This window comes from Musa acuminata, chromosome BXJ2-8, assembly GCF_036884655.1.
Source record: "Musa acuminata AAA Group cultivar baxijiao chromosome BXJ2-8, Cavendish_Baxijiao_AAA, whole genome shotgun sequence".
NCBI classification, from domain to species: domain Eukaryota; kingdom Viridiplantae; phylum Streptophyta; class Magnoliopsida; order Zingiberales; family Musaceae; genus Musa; species Musa acuminata.
The window spans coordinates 50,761,854-50,779,058 of record NC_088345.1 but is presented as its reverse complement, the minus strand read 5'-3'; the positions used below and the strand labels follow the sequence as shown (position 1 = coordinate 50,779,058).

The 17,205-nt window shown below is 37.1% G+C and overlaps 2 protein-coding genes and 1 long non-coding RNA gene across 3 annotated transcripts; 2 read left to right on the top strand and 1 right to left on the bottom strand.

The window, feature by feature from the left end:
* The first annotated feature begins 33 nt into the window (after positions 1-33).
* On the top strand, positions 34-2,116 carry LOC135620087 (uncharacterized). Its single transcript, XR_010489620.1, has 3 exons — positions 34-171; positions 364-867; positions 1,761-2,116. It is a non-coding gene; the product is annotated as an uncharacterized LOC135620087 (long non-coding RNA).
* Positions 2,117-2,637: 521 nt separating this feature from the next.
* Positions 2,638-8,822, bottom strand: LOC135620086 (glyoxylate/succinic semialdehyde reductase 1-like). The gene is made up of 8 exons (XM_065122718.1): positions 8,595-8,822; positions 6,929-7,039; positions 6,750-6,851; positions 4,999-5,100; positions 4,077-4,192; positions 3,402-3,480; positions 3,137-3,307; positions 2,638-2,902 (listed from the first exon to the last, which is right to left on the bottom strand). Exons 1-8 carry the CDS (start codon positions 8,697-8,699, stop codon positions 2,807-2,809), a joined length of 882 nt encoding a protein of 293 aa, XP_064978790.1. The 5' UTR covers positions 8,700-8,822; the 3' UTR covers positions 2,638-2,806.
* A 1,932-nt stretch (positions 8,823-10,754) lies between these two features.
* Positions 10,755-16,352, top strand: LOC135620438 (putative protease Do-like 14). Its single transcript, XM_065123363.1, has 10 exons — positions 10,755-10,911; positions 11,040-11,180; positions 11,257-11,403; positions 11,495-11,598; positions 12,628-12,839; positions 13,083-13,164; positions 13,656-13,783; positions 15,158-15,278; positions 15,660-15,752; positions 16,185-16,352. Exons 1-10 carry the CDS (start codon positions 10,800-10,802, stop codon positions 16,350-16,352), a joined length of 1,308 nt encoding a protein of 435 aa, XP_064979435.1. The 5' UTR covers positions 10,755-10,799.
* The last annotated feature ends 853 nt before the right edge of the window (positions 16,353-17,205 follow it).

The window sequence follows — 17,205 nt, the reverse complement described above, 5'->3', positions numbered from 1 at the left end:
CCTCTTCCGCTGCCTCATTCATGGCTGATGTATGTTGCAGGGTCGCCTGTGAGCAGGGTAACCCTCCCCCGCCAGAACCTTTGGTGGCAACGTCATCCTTTGGTTGGACCACTCTGCCCCTGATTCCTTGACCACTTGATGTCGAAGGATCGGTGCTTATGCTCATCATTGGTGATTACAGCTTCTGAAAATTTTCATTTTTTTTTGTGCGTAGGCATCGTATGGTTCTGGAGTTGGGTTTTAGGGCTCCCTTTTCGTTCATTTATATATTTGAAGAAATGGTTGTGTATCAATTCTGAAACATATCTGATTAGATTGTGCAATTTCCAGTTTGTTCATGTTCATATCTTTTTGATATTTCAGGTTTAAAAGGATATGAGAATTGGAATGGCCCGTGCTCAAGCCTTGAAAGGTGTCAACAAAGAAGGAAAGCCTGATGTCACTATTAAATTCAAGAGCAAGGAGTCTGTGGATACAACAGATGCATCTGGAATCTTATCTATGAAAGTTGGTGAAAACAATGTGTTTTATGTTTTTGTTCTGAAATCAGAGATCAGGGGGTTGGTGGGTGCCAAGGATATGTCTGGATTGATCTGTGCTAACAATTTCCAAGATCGTGTCTTCTGAAGGTGGTCGATGAGGTCATGGATGAGGAAGCTGATATTGCTAATTGCCCTGGCAGCATTGTATTTAAGATGGAGAAAGATGAGGACCTGGATGCTGCCATATATATATTCAAGCTCCTTTGGGAACACCTTCTCTGGATCAGACAATAGTCAGCCGAATCAGGATCATGGAGACATGGTCACCCTTTGTTCCTTCAAATGTTGACCCTGCTGCTATGGATGGACTTAACAGGGTTTTTAAGTAAGTTCCATGTCTCATAAATTTGTTAATTTTGTTTGAGAAGTTACCTTTCCTTTATATTGTTAGCACCATTGGATCTGCTTGGTTTCAAAGGCAGTGATAGTTCTCTTGAACAGATTTATGAGAACATTGAAGTTGAAAACTCATCTTGACAATGTGATCTGCAGAAATGCAAAAGATATATCTTCTATTGGCAAATTATTTCCGCGAGATCTGCCTGCCAGATATACTTATAATGTTAGTGCTCTAAAAATAATGGGTTGTTAGGTAGTCCGCCCTACCATGTATCTGGATATGAGATACAGGATGTGGTGATGCTGCTGATCTTGATATAATTGAAAGCACAGTAGGCCTGTTGTCTGGTGATGGAGCTCTGAATCAGCATCAAATTAGCGACTTATGTAAAGATGCAAGACTAATGGATTGATTAATTATTTAATATGAACTTTTAATTGTTGTGATTGTCCCTATATCTCGGTAGAACTCTGAAATGTTTCTTAGTAGAACTTCTATTTTGTTGTTAAGCTATTTTATCTTTTGAAGCAACTACCTTAGGTCATCTACCTTACTGATATGAACGATGAAACTTGGGGAGTATTAACTTATACTGACCCGAGAAAGTGCAGTAGTGCTGGAACCCATGTTTTTGTATTTTGGCATTATGAACCAGTAATCAGAGTTAAGTAGATAGTGTTATCTCCAGAATCAAGAGTGATATTCCGGCTTCATTATGTGCTCAGTTGAGCTATGTTCGTTTGTTGCCATATGAAAATAATATTGCTTTAATTACATGGTAGGCCTGCTACTTTCTAGTGTTTTATCAAGGAAATGATTTTTTATTCTGTTGATCACGATCCGCTCGTAATTGCTCAAAAATCTTGCTTGTGTTGCAGTGTCGATGACAACTGTGGATAGATAATCAAGTAGCCGAAGATGGGTATCAGTACTTTCAGAAAGTCAGCCAAGCAACAGAGAAACTTCAAAGGATGATAAAGACAAGCTCATTCTGGAGATGTAAGCAGTGCCCCTGAGGTCCCGTTGCCAAAACGCAGTTCCAGCAACAGAAATTGTGTATATGCCACAGCAACCGGTTCTGAAGCCCTGCTACATAGGAAAAAAATAGAGGGAAAAAGCCCAGTAAGAAACGATGCCAGAGTGAGAGGCTTAAGAAATGAAGATTGTCCAGCAAAACAACTTAACAAACTCAAGTATGTGTTCGACATGTATCCTATCTAGCTAATTTTGATCACATTTTGGTGGTTTGATTCCTCTTTCACAGTCATATCATGATAAGTATAAGATTAAACTTGTACATCTGGCTGTTGGTGGTCTAAAGCCTCTCTCAAGTTGACAACTGTTGTTCACAGTCATGCCTGAAAAATGTAACTTGGACCGGGCTAATTGATCAGTCTGAATTGATGAACTAAGTGATGGCAATTACTGTTGTCTGTGGTGGTCTGTCTAAATAGGGCATATGTTGGATCTGTTCTTGTTGTTTTCAGCTAGCTATTTGTTGGGGAATTTTCAGGAAGGGCACCACATGCTGCAGATTGTGATCATTATTTTGAGGAGGAATCAGCAAAAATTCCTATCAGCTCGTGGAGGATCTTTATATTTATCGGTGACGAATGAAATAGCAGAGAGCTTCAACTGATGTCCAACTCAACGGAGTGCCTGTATTCTTAAAAGAAAAAATGTATAATCACACCACGAATATTGCAACATGAAAAATATAATAACATCGGCTCGGTAACCAAACTACAAAACAGATGCAGCAAAGCCAAATAATTTTCACTGAATTAATAATATGCCATAGCTTGTCAGGAACTCTCACATATATCCAACGCTAAGCAATCGTTGACTCGAACTAATGTAGTCATTTGAGGGCATGGTGAGGACATTAATGTGCATCTTTTTTATTTTTTTCTGGAACCAATCTTCAAGCACTATCGGAGTCTTTTGCAGACTTTACGGCTTCAAAGACAGCTGAGAAATCGAGGTCTCCTAACCCCAAGCTCCTGGCCTTCTTGAATGCCTGCACGATCACAATATGAGACCAGTTTTTATCTTATCATAGCTACGATAATAATGTATCTTCATGAATTTTTTTCCACCATTGAGCTAATCCTAGCTAAGGTTTTATATCTGATTGGATCGGTTTACCGGTGTACCAGATGGTATATTAATCTGTACCATCCAATTTCTCGGTCGGAATGATAAATGTGCAAGAGATAGATGGTTGGTGTTGAGGAACAGTGGTAAGCATTACCTCATTGGATGCTGCAGCAATAGGCATCGAGACAGCATTTTCATCACCAAGGGCGAGAGCCAACCTCATATCCTTCTGCTGATGCTTGAGGGGGAATGCAGGTGGGTAGCTGCCTTTGATCATCGCAGGGCCTTTGAGCTTGAACATGGGATTAGCAATTGCGCCCAGATCCTGCCAGAATAACCGGGAAAACAAGAACAATTAGCTAACTGTTATTTCGGAGAATTGTGGAGCCTTCCATGGGTGAGATGTGAGAAACAAATACCAAAACGTCTAGAAGCGTTTGCTGGCTCAGCCCACTTCTGTCAGCCAAGCAGAGTCCTTCCGATAACGCATTCATCATGCTGCAGAGCGCGAAAAAGAAATGAATGGAGGAATCAGATGTCAAAGTTCTGACAACCTGGAATACCAACTTGTAACATCATGTATCATTAAATGAAATTATAAAAATATTATGATGAACTATATGTAGTGGCAGCAAGCTATAAGTTTCGATACTAATACTTGATAGAATCAATAAATGCTGACAGGGACATACCGGTTTTAACTGATGTTCAAAACTTTGGATAAGACTCTATGTCAATTATATATTATTACCAAGTTGTTCTAGCATGAAATAAGATATGCATAATTAAAAGAAGACATCATAAACGATGCAAATCTTAGCAGCACCAAAATCATTTGTTGCATCAGAGATGCACCAATGTGCTCATGAGATGCTCCAATGTTAACAGATGCCTTAATGCAGTTAATAAACTAGTCAACTACGAATACTAAGAAGAAGAGAGTTCATAGGAATCATTTATAAGGTGAAATCATTTCAGCAAAATGGTGCACTTTTTTTTCATAAATCCTCATGAGGATCAACCAGTACTAAATTTACACTTTACTGAAACATCCTTCAAAAAGGTATGCCAAAGTCTTGGATTTTATAACGTACCTGCCCATGATCATGTTCACCACAAGTTTGAATTTGGCTCCATTTCCAACCTCCCCTAGAAAGAATGATTTTTTCCCCAGTACATCAAATGCAGGAACCATTTTGTCGTACAATGCCTGCATTAATCCAATACAAAGTTATAGTAATTAGTAATGTAGCAGAATGAAAGGCAGCATGAAAGGCGGGTAACTCATACAATGTTGTCTCATCTTTGGAACATTATAGTAAAAGAAAAATAAAATAGAAAAATAACTCGAACTCAAAGGAAAAAAGAAAAGAGAAGAATGCAGCAAATTTCTGGCATTTTAATCTTTAAAAGCCAGCAAATCATCTAATTTAAGGCCCATCTACCATAAGCCCATTGATGTAATAACCAGGTGCCTTCTACGTGCATAATAGAACAAAATATATCATTATCTGTTCCATGAGATGGCCAATATACGTGAATCTCCCTTTAATATTTAAGCAATCTGCAAAGAGATTATCATCTGTATATAACCCTAACAAATGCTCATCCTAGATGTATGATATATATTTAAGAACAAAAATTATTGTTTGTAAAACCACAGTTATCCAATAACTCTAGACAACTAAATCTTGAAGTAGAACAAAGTTCTCTTCCATCCTCAGCCAAGATCTTATCCACAAATGCTAATATCTACAAAAAAAATAGCGGAGACTACATGATCTATCAAAATATTTCAAAAGTTCATGCTATTTGTCTGTAAGAGCTCACAGGAAATCCAATCAGTTAGGACAACTTAGTATTGATTATATTGGTTAAATTTTGAACAGAGAAGATGGACCAGAATTCTATTACTAAGAGCTCTACCAAGCCAACCAGTCTGAAGCATAACTAAATAGAAGTTCCCAACAAATTGTGTAAAATACCAACAGATGCTTGGGATTTTTATTAGATTACCTTCTCTCCAGCTGCTAGAATTACCAACTGGCCATCTTCAGCCGGTTTTTTGCTGCCAGAGACTGGAGCTTCAAGAAAGTACCCACCCTTCTTTGTAATTGCCTGAAAAAGTATACAAGCATCTTTTATGTGGATGGATCATTGATGCAGAAATGATGATGCTATTTACATAAATTTATAAAGCTAGATTTGTCAGATTGAAAATTTAGTCAATAACAATCAATGCCATCCCTAGTGCATTACAACATTTGCCGAAAGCACAAACTAAGTCAAAACCAAGTTGCATTAACATAAAATATTAAAGAAAATCAATTGTAGGCTTATTCTACAATGAGAAATTTTACTTGTTTCAGCTCAATTTTCTGTATTGGTCCTGTGCTTTACAGCTCAAGTTTTATCAAATACAATAACATAATATTCTTTGATTTATTCAGTCAAAATTCAGCTGTCTTATTTTCTTCGGAAAATATTTAGCAATTTTATTTGTCATCAGAAGCATAAGTATTTAAGTATACTCATTTATCATACATGGTGTTTCCCATCAATATGGGACCAGCTATTCCAACAACTCAAAACCTAGAAGATCATGCCCCATGGTAAGGTCTTCCTCACTTGCAAACCTAGTCAACATTCACAATGTTATTATGGCTATTTCTTTCCCTTTCTTCCCAGATAGCTTGTCAAGAGCAGGTCACTCTATCTGACTTTTTCAATTTGTTGAATTAGAGATAGGCATCTAGTGGTGGAAGTGTAAAACAATGTAAAATGTTTATGAAGCTCCATAAGGAAACTAATAGAACTCTCATGCAGGTGTCAGTTTGGTTTACTGGTTTCAAAAGGATAACTCCTGTCTTGGTGATCACTAATTTTGTTGAATTTACCACTATAATCTCTTTTTGTGATGTATTACTATTGTTGCCATCTTGAATAACCTACTATCCTTTCTGCTTTATTTTTATTTTTATTTTTATTTGTTTTTGTTTTATTTTCCTTTTTTATTTTTCTTGTTGCATGTTATTGATGAAATAAGTTAGTGAACTTGCTGCTTTGCATTAATTAAACTGAGATGAATATGCTGAAAATTTGGCAAGATTACCTCATCAGCCAGTAATTTAAGGTTAACCTAACAATTGACTGCAAGTTCCAACCAAATTTAGACAAGAAAAAATTACTGGTGAAACAGGTACAGTACCTCCATATAGGGTGGTATACCATATGTACTGCCGGATATCATCAAAGAAAAATAATTAAAATTTTAAATAATAATCAATACTGACATATGGTCCAATACTGGCCTTTGATTGGACCAAAAAATATCAGTTCATACATATCAGTCTAACTGATATTTGAAACCTTAGTTTAAACTCAAGGAACATGGATCGACATCAACCATCCAATTCCTCTAGGAATCAAAAAGATATAAGAATAAGAACTCAAGAGTCTTTAAATTCTTGCCCTTCATCAGTGGTTGCACGTTACAATTGACTTTTTATATGATCACAAGATTAATCACATAAGAAAAAACCTCATTAGCATCCATGAATCAAATTCTATCAATTAGCAGGTATAGACATCATTTCATGTTTAAAATTTCAAGTAAGAGAATTTTCAAAAGAGATCATTTTTCATGCATAAAAAGAAACAAAATTATTGATGCTAAATTAACAATAATCACAATACGAATCTTCCAACCAAAGACAAAGACAGAAGGTATTGCAAGTAGCCAGACTATGTCCACCATTAGAACAGACCTCACTGATCTTAGATGAAGTTTCTGCATCAACCGTTGACATATCTACGTAGCCTTTTCCACTGCAGATTTGCTCAAGCACTCCATCTTTGTGAAAAACTACCTGAACATGATCGGAACAAATTGGTAACAATGAAGTTTTAAGATGGTGTCCATAGCTGATTTTAGTTATTTGCTAACCGAGAGGGCTGCACTTGGATCAGATAGCATAGCTATGGTGTACTTGCACTTATTGATAACAGCTGCAGGTGTTTCTCCAACAGATGCACCTTGCTCCACTAGCTCTTGACACTGCAGTTATTAGATTAGTTAACTGAAAACTGTTTCCAATAGTGGAAGCTCAAGTATCTTTCTTTAAAGATAGCAATAAGTTTTGCATGAAAAAGCCATCTTAAAACTACAGAAATACCTGGGTAAAAGCATATTAACACAAAAAGATATTGGCATCAACAAAAGACGGTGTCAAAGCTATGACGAGAATACAAAAGGAAGATATAATCACAATCAAAACTATGATTGTGTATAATGTGTCCAAAATCCATATGACCTACCTATGTTAAGACCAACATAGGAATCAATCACAACTGAAGATGATATATTTGTAATAAAGCCATGAGCACATGACCCAAACATAAGGGTTGCAGTTTAGGTGGGTAAGTGGAGTCTGAGTCAGGCTGATTTTCAGTCGACTAAAAATTGCTCACTAGAATCTAGGCATTTCTTTTATTTGGTGATTGGCAGAATGTATCAACCAGAATCTGTAAATAATCTACAAGTACTACCATAAAATTACCAAGGCAATGGTACTATCCTCATTACATTATCTTAGCTATCAGATATTTATGCCTTTACCATGGCAATAGTCTGCTCTATGGTTGGTTTTCCGATACAGCATAAAAAATTGAAGGTACATTACGTAGACATAGATCAGAAAGGAATGAATGGTAATGGGAAGCACATGTGCTGGGCGAGCAAGGAAGAAGGCCAGAAACCTACATCTATGTTCTTCCACCCATTATCTATATTTCTGAAGTGAGTGGATGTGGATGGCTCTATTGGGCATTCCGAACATTGTGACAAAATAATTCCGTTCAGAAGGGGCTGACCGAGTAGTTTCAATAATTAAGTTATAATCTATTATGCCTAATAGTTCTGGATAGAAAATCAACGCAAGAATCAAGTGTCTTTCCCAAACCCAATCCAGTTGAGCAGGTTACAGGTGAGGTTTTTCTCCCAAATTAAGGCACCAAAGTTTTCTCCTACTTCCTCTTGACTATTGAAGTAATTAAACTTGACACAAAAGTTCAAATTCATGCAGAATTATCAGATTGCACTAGATTCAAACTATCACGTTAGAATATCTTTACCCTCAATCATGAGTGCCCCTTTGTATTCTCTCAGTATGATATCGACTTTTCCCGCCTGCCAAGATTATTTGGCTATGCATCAGGCAACAACTCTCAACTTAAAACTAAGAGCAGCAGTCCATCCAAGTATGTTACACATGGACATCATCAGATTGGGTCCGATTCCAGACGATAGATATCACAATGGGTCCGGTTCCAGACAATTCATATGACCCCATAAGTAAGAGAGCAATCCATATCGATAAATCGAATCGAACTTGTCCCTCCAAAGGCAACAATCGAGCACATGAATAAATTGTTACTCCATCCATCTTAAAAATCAAATCTTCATAGACATTCGCTTACTAATCGCGTGACTACCACAGAGATACCACGGGCAATAGTGTCTATCCACCATATACACCAAATGAAGCAAAATCGAACAATCCTCGAACAAAAGAAAACAAAAGCGTGATATAGGTGAAAAGAAGAGAGAAGACCTTGGAGAGGGTCCGATTCCAGACGGTCACACCGAATCCGTGGCGGAGAAGATTGACTGCCATGGCTTTCCCCATGATGCCCAGACCCAAGAATCCCACCTCCATCTTTTCCCCTCCTCTCTCTCACTCTCTCTCTCTCTCTCTCTTCTACTTCGCGTCCTACTTCAGCTTCGTCTTCCACTTCTTCTGGAGCAGATCAATGAGCCGACCGATTAGAAACCTACCAATGTTTCTAATCTTGTTTATTGCGCCGGCGAATGGACTCTAGCTATACTGTGTTCTTCCATTAACCAGTGGATGCTTCCCACGTGGTAATTGGGACGGCCGCTGATCGCAGATATGATACAGACTGCTTTAAACCATCGGATGTTGCCACGTAGTCGTTGAGATTGCCGTTGACGACGATTACACATTGCACCATGTAAGTATAATATGCAAGTACGACTCGCGTGTCTCATGCGAGGCAGGATCTAGGGAAAAGAGGGATACCACCTGTTAGATGACAAATCACACAGTGGGCCCAATAAAAACTGCCTCGCGCTCTGACCCGTTTCCTGAACCCTGGCATATTTGTGCTGCTGAGCCGCCGTCCACATCCGAAGAGGGCCAATACGCGCGGGTCCCGCGACACCGGTCACGGAGCAAACCAATAGGAGCGTGCCAAGTCGTCGTTCTCGACTCTGCTCTTGGTTCGCTAAGAACAATGCATCGAAGCATAGTTATCATAATCCAACCACATCGACGGGTCTGATCGAGTGTAAAGAAAAGCCGAATCAATCCATCAAATTAGAATGAATCGATCGGTTTTTCAATATGTGCGAAATAATAATATTATTATTCTTTTTTCAATATGGGTGAATTGATTAAATCATTTTCATTAAAAATCAATATCATAATATCGTTTCGGCTCATATAGTTATTATCCTATGTTTTTAGAATTCAATACTACACCATCATATAAAAAAGGTTTCTTAGGTACATCTTTCGAAGCTAAGCTGAACAAAGGTTTTAATTTAAATTTCTCTTTGTCTAACACCACATCACTTAGAGATACACACAGCAAGATCTCGATTTAGATTAAAATCAACAATCACATTGAACGAACAAAATATGAATTAATAGTAGTAAAATAAATTATTTATTTATGCATAATTGTTAGAGTTGACACCTAGTGTAAGATGGTAAGGGACTCTTGGTAAGACAGGAAACAGTTTAAAAAAGAAATTATTTCCGTAGAATAATGCAAGTGAAGTTATTTTTTTCAAAAATAGTTTCAAAAGAAATTCAAAATATAATGAGTTAATTCCAGGCTAATATTAAGAATTTTTGGTAAGATGTCTAACTTTAAATTTCTCCCGTAATGTTTTTTTTATATAAATATTCATTTTTCCCATGGCTCTTGTCGGACTCGTCGTTACCTCCGCCCTACATCTCCCTTGCATCGCTTTCGTCATGCTCACCTGCAGCCCTTGCACGAGGAAAGAATGGGAGTGAGGCTCATCATCTTATTCGTGAACCTTATCGACCCTCATAGGCTTCACCCTTATATGCGCGAAGGCAATGACAAGTTCGATAAGAGCCAACGAGATTCGTAGAGATAGCAGCGACCCGCCATCTTCGTGTGAAGGCCATGAGAGAGTAAGGAGGAGGAGCAAGGGTCATTGTCTCATCCGTAGACCTTATTGACCCTCATGGGATTTGCTCCTATGCGTATGGAGACAATGATAAATTTAACCAAAACTAATAGTTCCTTAGACGAGGACTATGGGGGAGTGACGAGAGTCAATGAGCGAGATGAAGGTGAGACAATCGAGCTCCGATTTAGGATTTAAATATTTATATTTAAATCAAATATAAATATATATTTGATTTAAAAGTAGAATTACAAAATCATTCTTCTAAAGAATGATTTTTCTTTTTTTATATTTATCCCTCCGAACTAACGTTTTCTAGTGTTATTATATTTAACATTGTATTTGGGTAATTTTGTTAATTTGAAACTTTGTAGGTATAGACATGTAATTTGGGGTCTCGAGTTCGAATGGTCCGTTCTCGAGCAGTTAATTCGTTTCCTGATGCCGACTATAAATACCCTGGATGAGAAGCTGTTGCCATCGTAACAAATTCTTGGCGCCAAGCCCAAGCCGAAGGAAGGCGACGAAGAAGAGAGAGAGTCGCGATCGGTTCCCTCGACGTCGAAGAGACATGTTCCGCCGACTCCTTACGCAGAGTCCACGCCGCAGCGCAGCCACCGGCCTCGTCGCCCTCACCGCGCTTTATGGCGGAGCCGCCCTTGCTCCCTCCTCGTCCGCCACGCTCGACGGCCCCTTCCGTCCCGCCAGTAACCTTCTCTCGCCCTTTTCCTTTCTTTCTCCGTCTTACCTATTCATCTCAACATTCTTGTAGCTTGTCACATCTTAATTCTATTGTCTTCCCCATCCGCGGCTGATGTAGTCATTTCGATCTCGGCTCCGTTGCGGCAGTTCCTCTCCTCGACGTCGGATCTGTTCTTGCGAGACTTCACTCTTTCATATCTCTTCTCAACCCCTTCCGGAGGTTTAAATTTCAAGCCAATATTTCCTTCTTTTACATTTCTTCGGAAATGACTGATTCTTGATTCTAAATCTAGGGTATCCTACGTCGCGTTCTTCCACCGTGAGAACTATTCCGCTGTCGGGTTCAAGTAAGGAGACTTCCAGAGAGAGCCGGGATGATGGGCCGAGCTCCCCTGGTTGTATGCAGAGCGACACTATTGCCAAGGCGGCTGCTGCTGCCTGCCCTGCTTTGGTGCATGTATCTGTCGCTCAAGGTGAGGATGCCTCTTGATTTAGGTTATGTCGATCTTGGGTTTTTTGTTTGTATGGTTTTGTTTGGTGAGTTCTTGCAAAACATTTCTGTAGGTCCGTATGGATCCGGCACAATAATTGATCCAGATGGAACGATCTTAACCAGCGCGAGCTGCGTGGCAGAATCCCTCAACTCGAGAAAGGTTTCTAAAAGCAAGGTCGGTGCATAGTCGGAGACTAATTGTTCATTTTATTTCATTAGATCTGCCCTAGAAATGTTAGAGACTTTGGAAAGCTTAGCTCTAATAGTCAGTTTCATGAAGCAGCTCTGGTGTTATTGATTATAAGACAATGTCAGTAATTCTAGATGGTCTCTGAGAATCTAAAATTTCATTTAGCATCTGTTTGAATGTTTGTAGATACATTTGCAAGCAAATAAAATTAGAGCCTGTAGAGTCGATGCATACCATATAAGAATTACTTAAACCATGATAGATAAGTAGCAATGATAACAAGGTGGTTAGGCTCTGCTGCATGCACTAATTTGAGGTATTGCCTTTCTTGTACATATCTCATATTAGCTTGATAGATTCATGTTTTACTCATTCATATGTAGTGTTACCAATACTGTTATAAAATGATAAAACAAGGTGGCTAGGCTCTGCTTTATGCGCTAATGTAAGGTATTTCCTTTATTCTACATATCTCATTTTGGCTTGATGGATTCAGGTTTTACTCATTCATTTTTAGTGTTACAAATACTGTTATAAGGAGATTTTAGTTGTTTGAACAAAGCAAATCGTCTACATGTATGATAACTTTTGTGTAAGTTCTAGAAGGAAAAGATGTTTGAACTTTCTTTGAGAAAGGAGTCACTGACAAGATGGGCTTGAATGGTGAGTCTCTTTATATATTGTTGGAGGCCATTTCTTGAGTGCTTAGTTGAAATGCTTTGTTCCTAAAATCTGCATACTTTTACAGTTTATTAGAACTAGCTCGGTCCTCGTCAGGGCAGGGTCTTTTGGGACCTGGGACTGCGCTGGGCCATTATGAAGCCAGCTGCCATTGGCACTCTGGCAATGATCAGACACATTTTAATTTTATTTGAAACCCTAATATTTGCCTAAGAAGAAAAACAAGAGAATAATTTGTTTGCTGCCATCCTGGTCTCTTTTTAGTTGTTAATGCAAGAAAATATCTGACTTGTTTTCAAATTTTACTGATTATTCTTTTGACAAATAAAATAGATTGGTGTAACTTTACAAGATGGCCGTGAACTTGAGGGCACAGTGGTCATTGCTGATTTCCTTTCAGACATCGCCATTGTGAAGATACAATCTGAAACTCCACTGCCAACGGCTAGAATTGGATCGTCATCTAAGATTCGTCCAGGCGACCAGGTTATTGCCTTGGGAACCCCACAAGCTCTGCAAAATACAATCACATCAGGCATTGTAAGGTGTGTTAACGTAGAAATTAACATGCTTCTCGATCAATTTCTACTTAATTATAACATATTCTTGATTTAATACAAGTCATTCCAAGAATATTATAAGAATTTTATTCAAATTATTTATTATGGTTTTGATCTGGAGTTATTATGAGCTTATGCTTGCAACATGTCAGAAGCACAGAGAGTTTCTTCTTTTTTTGCTACACCTTTTCTTTAAAGGTTGTTTTCATCTTTCCCGTTTATATGTAGCTGCACTGATCGGGATAGCAATGACTTGGGGCTTGGAAGTGTTCGAAGGGAGCATCTGCCAACAGATTGTGCAATTAATACGGCAAGCTTACTTTCATTCTTTCCCTTGAAATAATAAACTATAAGAACGTATCGTTCATTCCCAGATCTTCTTGTATCCTTATGGTTCTCTGGGTTGTATATGCAGATGTATCAGTTTTTCACTGTTACAATGCAAATGTTTATCGTTATTCGTTATTACTATATATTCTGAACTACAATTTTGCTAGGAATTTTTCTTTCCGAAAAATGAAATTATTTGGTGAACTTTTTTAGCTTATGCTCATTAGATGGTTAGGTTCCTTAATGCAGTGCATGCATGACTTTTATGTCTTGGCTAGATAGATAACTGGCAAAAGAAGAAAATAGAGAACACAGTTCATAATATACACATCAAATTGCAGTCGATGGAACTTGTATGGTTTAAAGATTTGCAACATATTTGATTGTCTAACCTTTTTAGTTCAGCTTTTTCTAGCATAACCATGGAATAGTTTATGATCATTTTATTTGCCGATTGTTTCTTTTTTATAGGGAAGTCTTGGAGGACCCCTTGTGAACCTTGATGGCGAGGTTGTGAGTGTCAACACAGCAGATGGAATGAGCTTTGCAGTGCCAATCGATATAATCATGAAAATTATTGAGCAATTCGAAAAGAATGAGTATGTTCTGTATTGGTTCGGCTGCTCTTATCTCATTTTGCTTTTAACATCACTTTGGCTCTTAACGTTGGATTTGTTCTAATATCTCCCTTAGTTATCAACTTTTTACTGACATCCTTAATAAGGTCCTACTGATAGAAATTCTGGTATTTTGTTCGAGGACACAAGCAACAAAATTCTATCATTTTACTGGCATTATTTATTGACATCCTAAATAATGTCCTATTGATTGAATATTTTTTAGCCTTTTGCTTAACCCATCGATAACTATAGCAGAGTTGATGGTGGAGCTATTGGTAGGAGCTTACGTTGCTAAAGGCGAAAGTGTGGAGATGTAGGAAGTGGCAACCTTGGAGAAATAAAGTGATTGGAGATGAGCTTAATAGGGTGCTGGTGGAGCAAGTAGGTCAACAATAGGATGTGGGAAAGAGTAAGCGTATTTAAATATTTGAGCGAGTGGGTCATTTAAGATTTTTCTAGTTATTGCAAAGGTAGTGGAATATTCAGAATATCCTTGTGCAAAACATTTTTTTTCTATTTACTTGATGGAGAGTTTCCCTAGTTTAAAATATTAAGTGAAACTGAGTTTCATCTATCTAGTTTTAAGAATTTAATCATTTAAATAGTTCTCTGTTGATGGCATCTAAATTAATTATATATTCAAAATTTTAGCTTTTTTTGGAGGATGTATTGTCTTATTTGCTTTTTAATGTTGTGGACCATAGTTAGTATCCCACACATAAATTTTTTACTACAAATGTTGTTTTGGTGTCATTTTGATTTAAATTAGACATGGTGTAACATAGGATCTCTTCTCACGCTTTGTCTTGGGTTCTCTATCCTATAGAAAAGTAATAAAATTTTCAAATATGCTAATCCTATTACTATAATAAATATCAATATCTTATAAGTAGCTATCCTATAAAGAAATAATAAGACTATTATATTCATTATATATAATCAACCTAATAAAATATAGAATTATAATGAAATGAATAATGAAATAAATTTTCTAATAATTTCATTTTCATTTTCATTTTTGAAAATGAAAATTTTCAGTTTTCATATGGGGGCAATATATTCAGGGTTTTCTAGAATATTTTATATGTTCGAAGTAATTTTTTTAAAATAAAATCTTGATAGTGGATCATTGCTGCTACTGATATGGTACGCAATGTATTGGCACTTATTTCATGATATTTGTTTGTAATTTGTCTTACATATTGTTATATATGTGGAAGTTCCAGTACTTGTTTCAGTAATGAAAGGTAGAAAGTTTCGATACTGGTTGATTACTTTATTTATATAATTTATTTTTTTATTCTGGCATTATATATTTTTAATATATTCAGTAACGGTGTGTGGTTTGTGCAGAAGGGTAGTCCGACCACGGCTTGGAATGAAGGTGCGTGATCTTAATGAAAGGAAAATTGCACATTTTAAGAAAAAGGATGCTTCCTTTCCGGACGTAATCAAAGGTGTGCAAGTATGCGCGGTAAGTTTCGTCTAGTGGTAGTATGGTATAGGATAATGGAGCTGCTTTTTATATTAGGTTACTCTATAGTGCTTGATGTTGGTCTTTGTTTAGGCGCCAGGGAGTTAATTAGATTTGAAAATTGTGGTTTGGTTTTGGTCACGTTAAAGAAAAATTTAAGAATATTTTAAACAATATTCTTAAACAATATTATGTTCATCTTTTAATTAAACGATTTGCTTATTAAACAATATTTCAATTAAAAGAAAAAAAAAGGAGAAAGAGGATCATGCATTGGCAGGCTCATTTGTTGTATTATTCATCTTTATTGTTATGTTCTCATGTTGTATTCCTGCAAGGCAACCTAAAAAATGATGCATTCATTCACATAATGTCCACCAGGTAAACCCGGGATCCCCAGCTCAGCATGCTGGACTTCGGCCAGGTGATGTGGTCATCGAGTTTGACAAGAAACCCGTTGGAACCGCTAAAGAGGTACGTACTTCCACAGATTTACTAGAAACCAACACACTATGACCTACATCCTTAAATATATTAACTTACTAGTCAGGAGAATTCATATAAAATTAGTTCTCTTTCAAGTTACAAATCCTTTCCTTTCCATCCTCTCTTGAAAAGTTTCATATAATCGCTTTTAGATTCTATTATTTAATTTTGATAAAATTATTAACTAACTTTTTTTCGTTTTCATGTTTTAATATATAAATCAAATACCTTCAAGCAATGCCTGATGAAACAATTAGTGTAATATCACATAGAGCCTCGAGACATTCCAGTACTCCATAACTATATAAATTATGTGTTCAAAATACATAAAAATTGATTATTCCTTTAATTTTTAAAGAAAAGTATCATAATAATAATTGTTATTTTAATTTTTTTTACATAATTGTTATCTTTTTATAGATCATAGACATCATGGAGGATCAGGTTGGGAAGACTTTGGAAGTGCTCATAAAACGAGCAGACAATACATCCATGACGTTGACTGTAATGCCCAAGGAAGCCAAAACTATGATTGACCTACCTCAAGAAATGTTAGAGGATTTCTCCACTAAAACTGTCTTAAGGTAAATATCGTACGAGTTTGACAATTGTAAGATTTGAGGTAAAACGGTTCATGAGTTGTAGGAAAGATAATAGACTCAAAATTGATGTGCGATTGATTTAGCTACATCTGTTACAGTGGTATGACAATTAGCTAAGAACTAAGATGTTGTGGGGGCTCTTCGACTTGAGGACGAACAAGGATCAATTTGTATCAAGCCTTGCATTGTGCTTCTACTTGGGCTATTTCAAGTTCACTGTCTGCAGGATGTTCAAGTTCGATTTCCTCTATGTTCTTGTTGTCTACCAACTTTTGCCCTTCAATATGATAACTCACAGGAAAATTGTAGAACAACGAAATGTTATCTGCAAAGGCCGGTACAAATTATGCCTATCGCTGAGAAATATCAGGACTTGTTTCAAGATCAATTCTTTGTTCACGGGACCTTCGTTTACCGTTGTTCTGATTAGATTAGATATCAATTGTTGTTCAAGAACAGGAACGCAGTAATAAGTTACTCGTGCAGTCTAATTGTCGGTCACCTTCTAAGAGGAGTATTGGTGATTGTGGGCGATGATAAGAGCATGACAGAATATTCGTATGTCGAGATCATTTGCATGTTTGCATGGATGATGCAAGAGGTTACCATCACCAGTCCTCTTCGACAACAATGTTCTGTTGAAGTCATAATCCATCCTGCACCTCCTACAAACTGATCTTTTCATTATAGGCTAACAGCAACTTCAGTGGAGTAGAGTCCGAAAGACTCTTCTAACTTGAAAAAACATCGAAATGGTTGTGATATGTAGTTTACTCAACACCAGTCCATAAGCGGAGAAATTAAATGTGTTTGTTTGGATCAAGAACTCATCGATACAA

What these genes read in the sequence shown, in the direction of transcription:
- LOC135620086 (XM_065122718.1), bottom strand. Translation starts at nt 8,699, where the DNA reads ATGGAGGTGGGATTCTTGGGTCTGGGCATCATGGGGAAAGCCATGGCA. An exon ending in GTGAACATGATCATGGGCAG is followed by an intron (nt 3,481 to 4,076) that starts GTACGTTATAAA and finishes CGCGCTCTGCAG; the next exon opens with CATGATGAATGCGTTATCGG. An exon ending in AAACGCTTCTAGACGTTTTG is followed by an intron (nt 3,308 to 3,401) that starts GTATTTGTTTCT and finishes TTATTCTGGCAG; the next exon opens with GATCTGGGCGCAATTGCTAA.
- LOC135620438 (XM_065123363.1), top strand. Translation starts at nt 10,800, where the DNA reads ATGTTCCGCCGACTCCTTACGCAGAGTCCACGCCGCAGCGCAGCCACC. An exon ending in CAAGCCAATATTTCCTTCTT is followed by an intron (nt 11,181 to 11,256) that starts TTACATTTCTTC and finishes CCACCGTGAGAA; the next exon opens with CTATTCCGCTGTCGGGTTCA. An exon ending in GAAAGGTTTCTAAAAGCAAG is followed by an intron (nt 11,599 to 12,627) that starts GTCGGTGCATAG and finishes CAAATAAAATAG; the next exon opens with ATTGGTGTAACTTTACAAGA.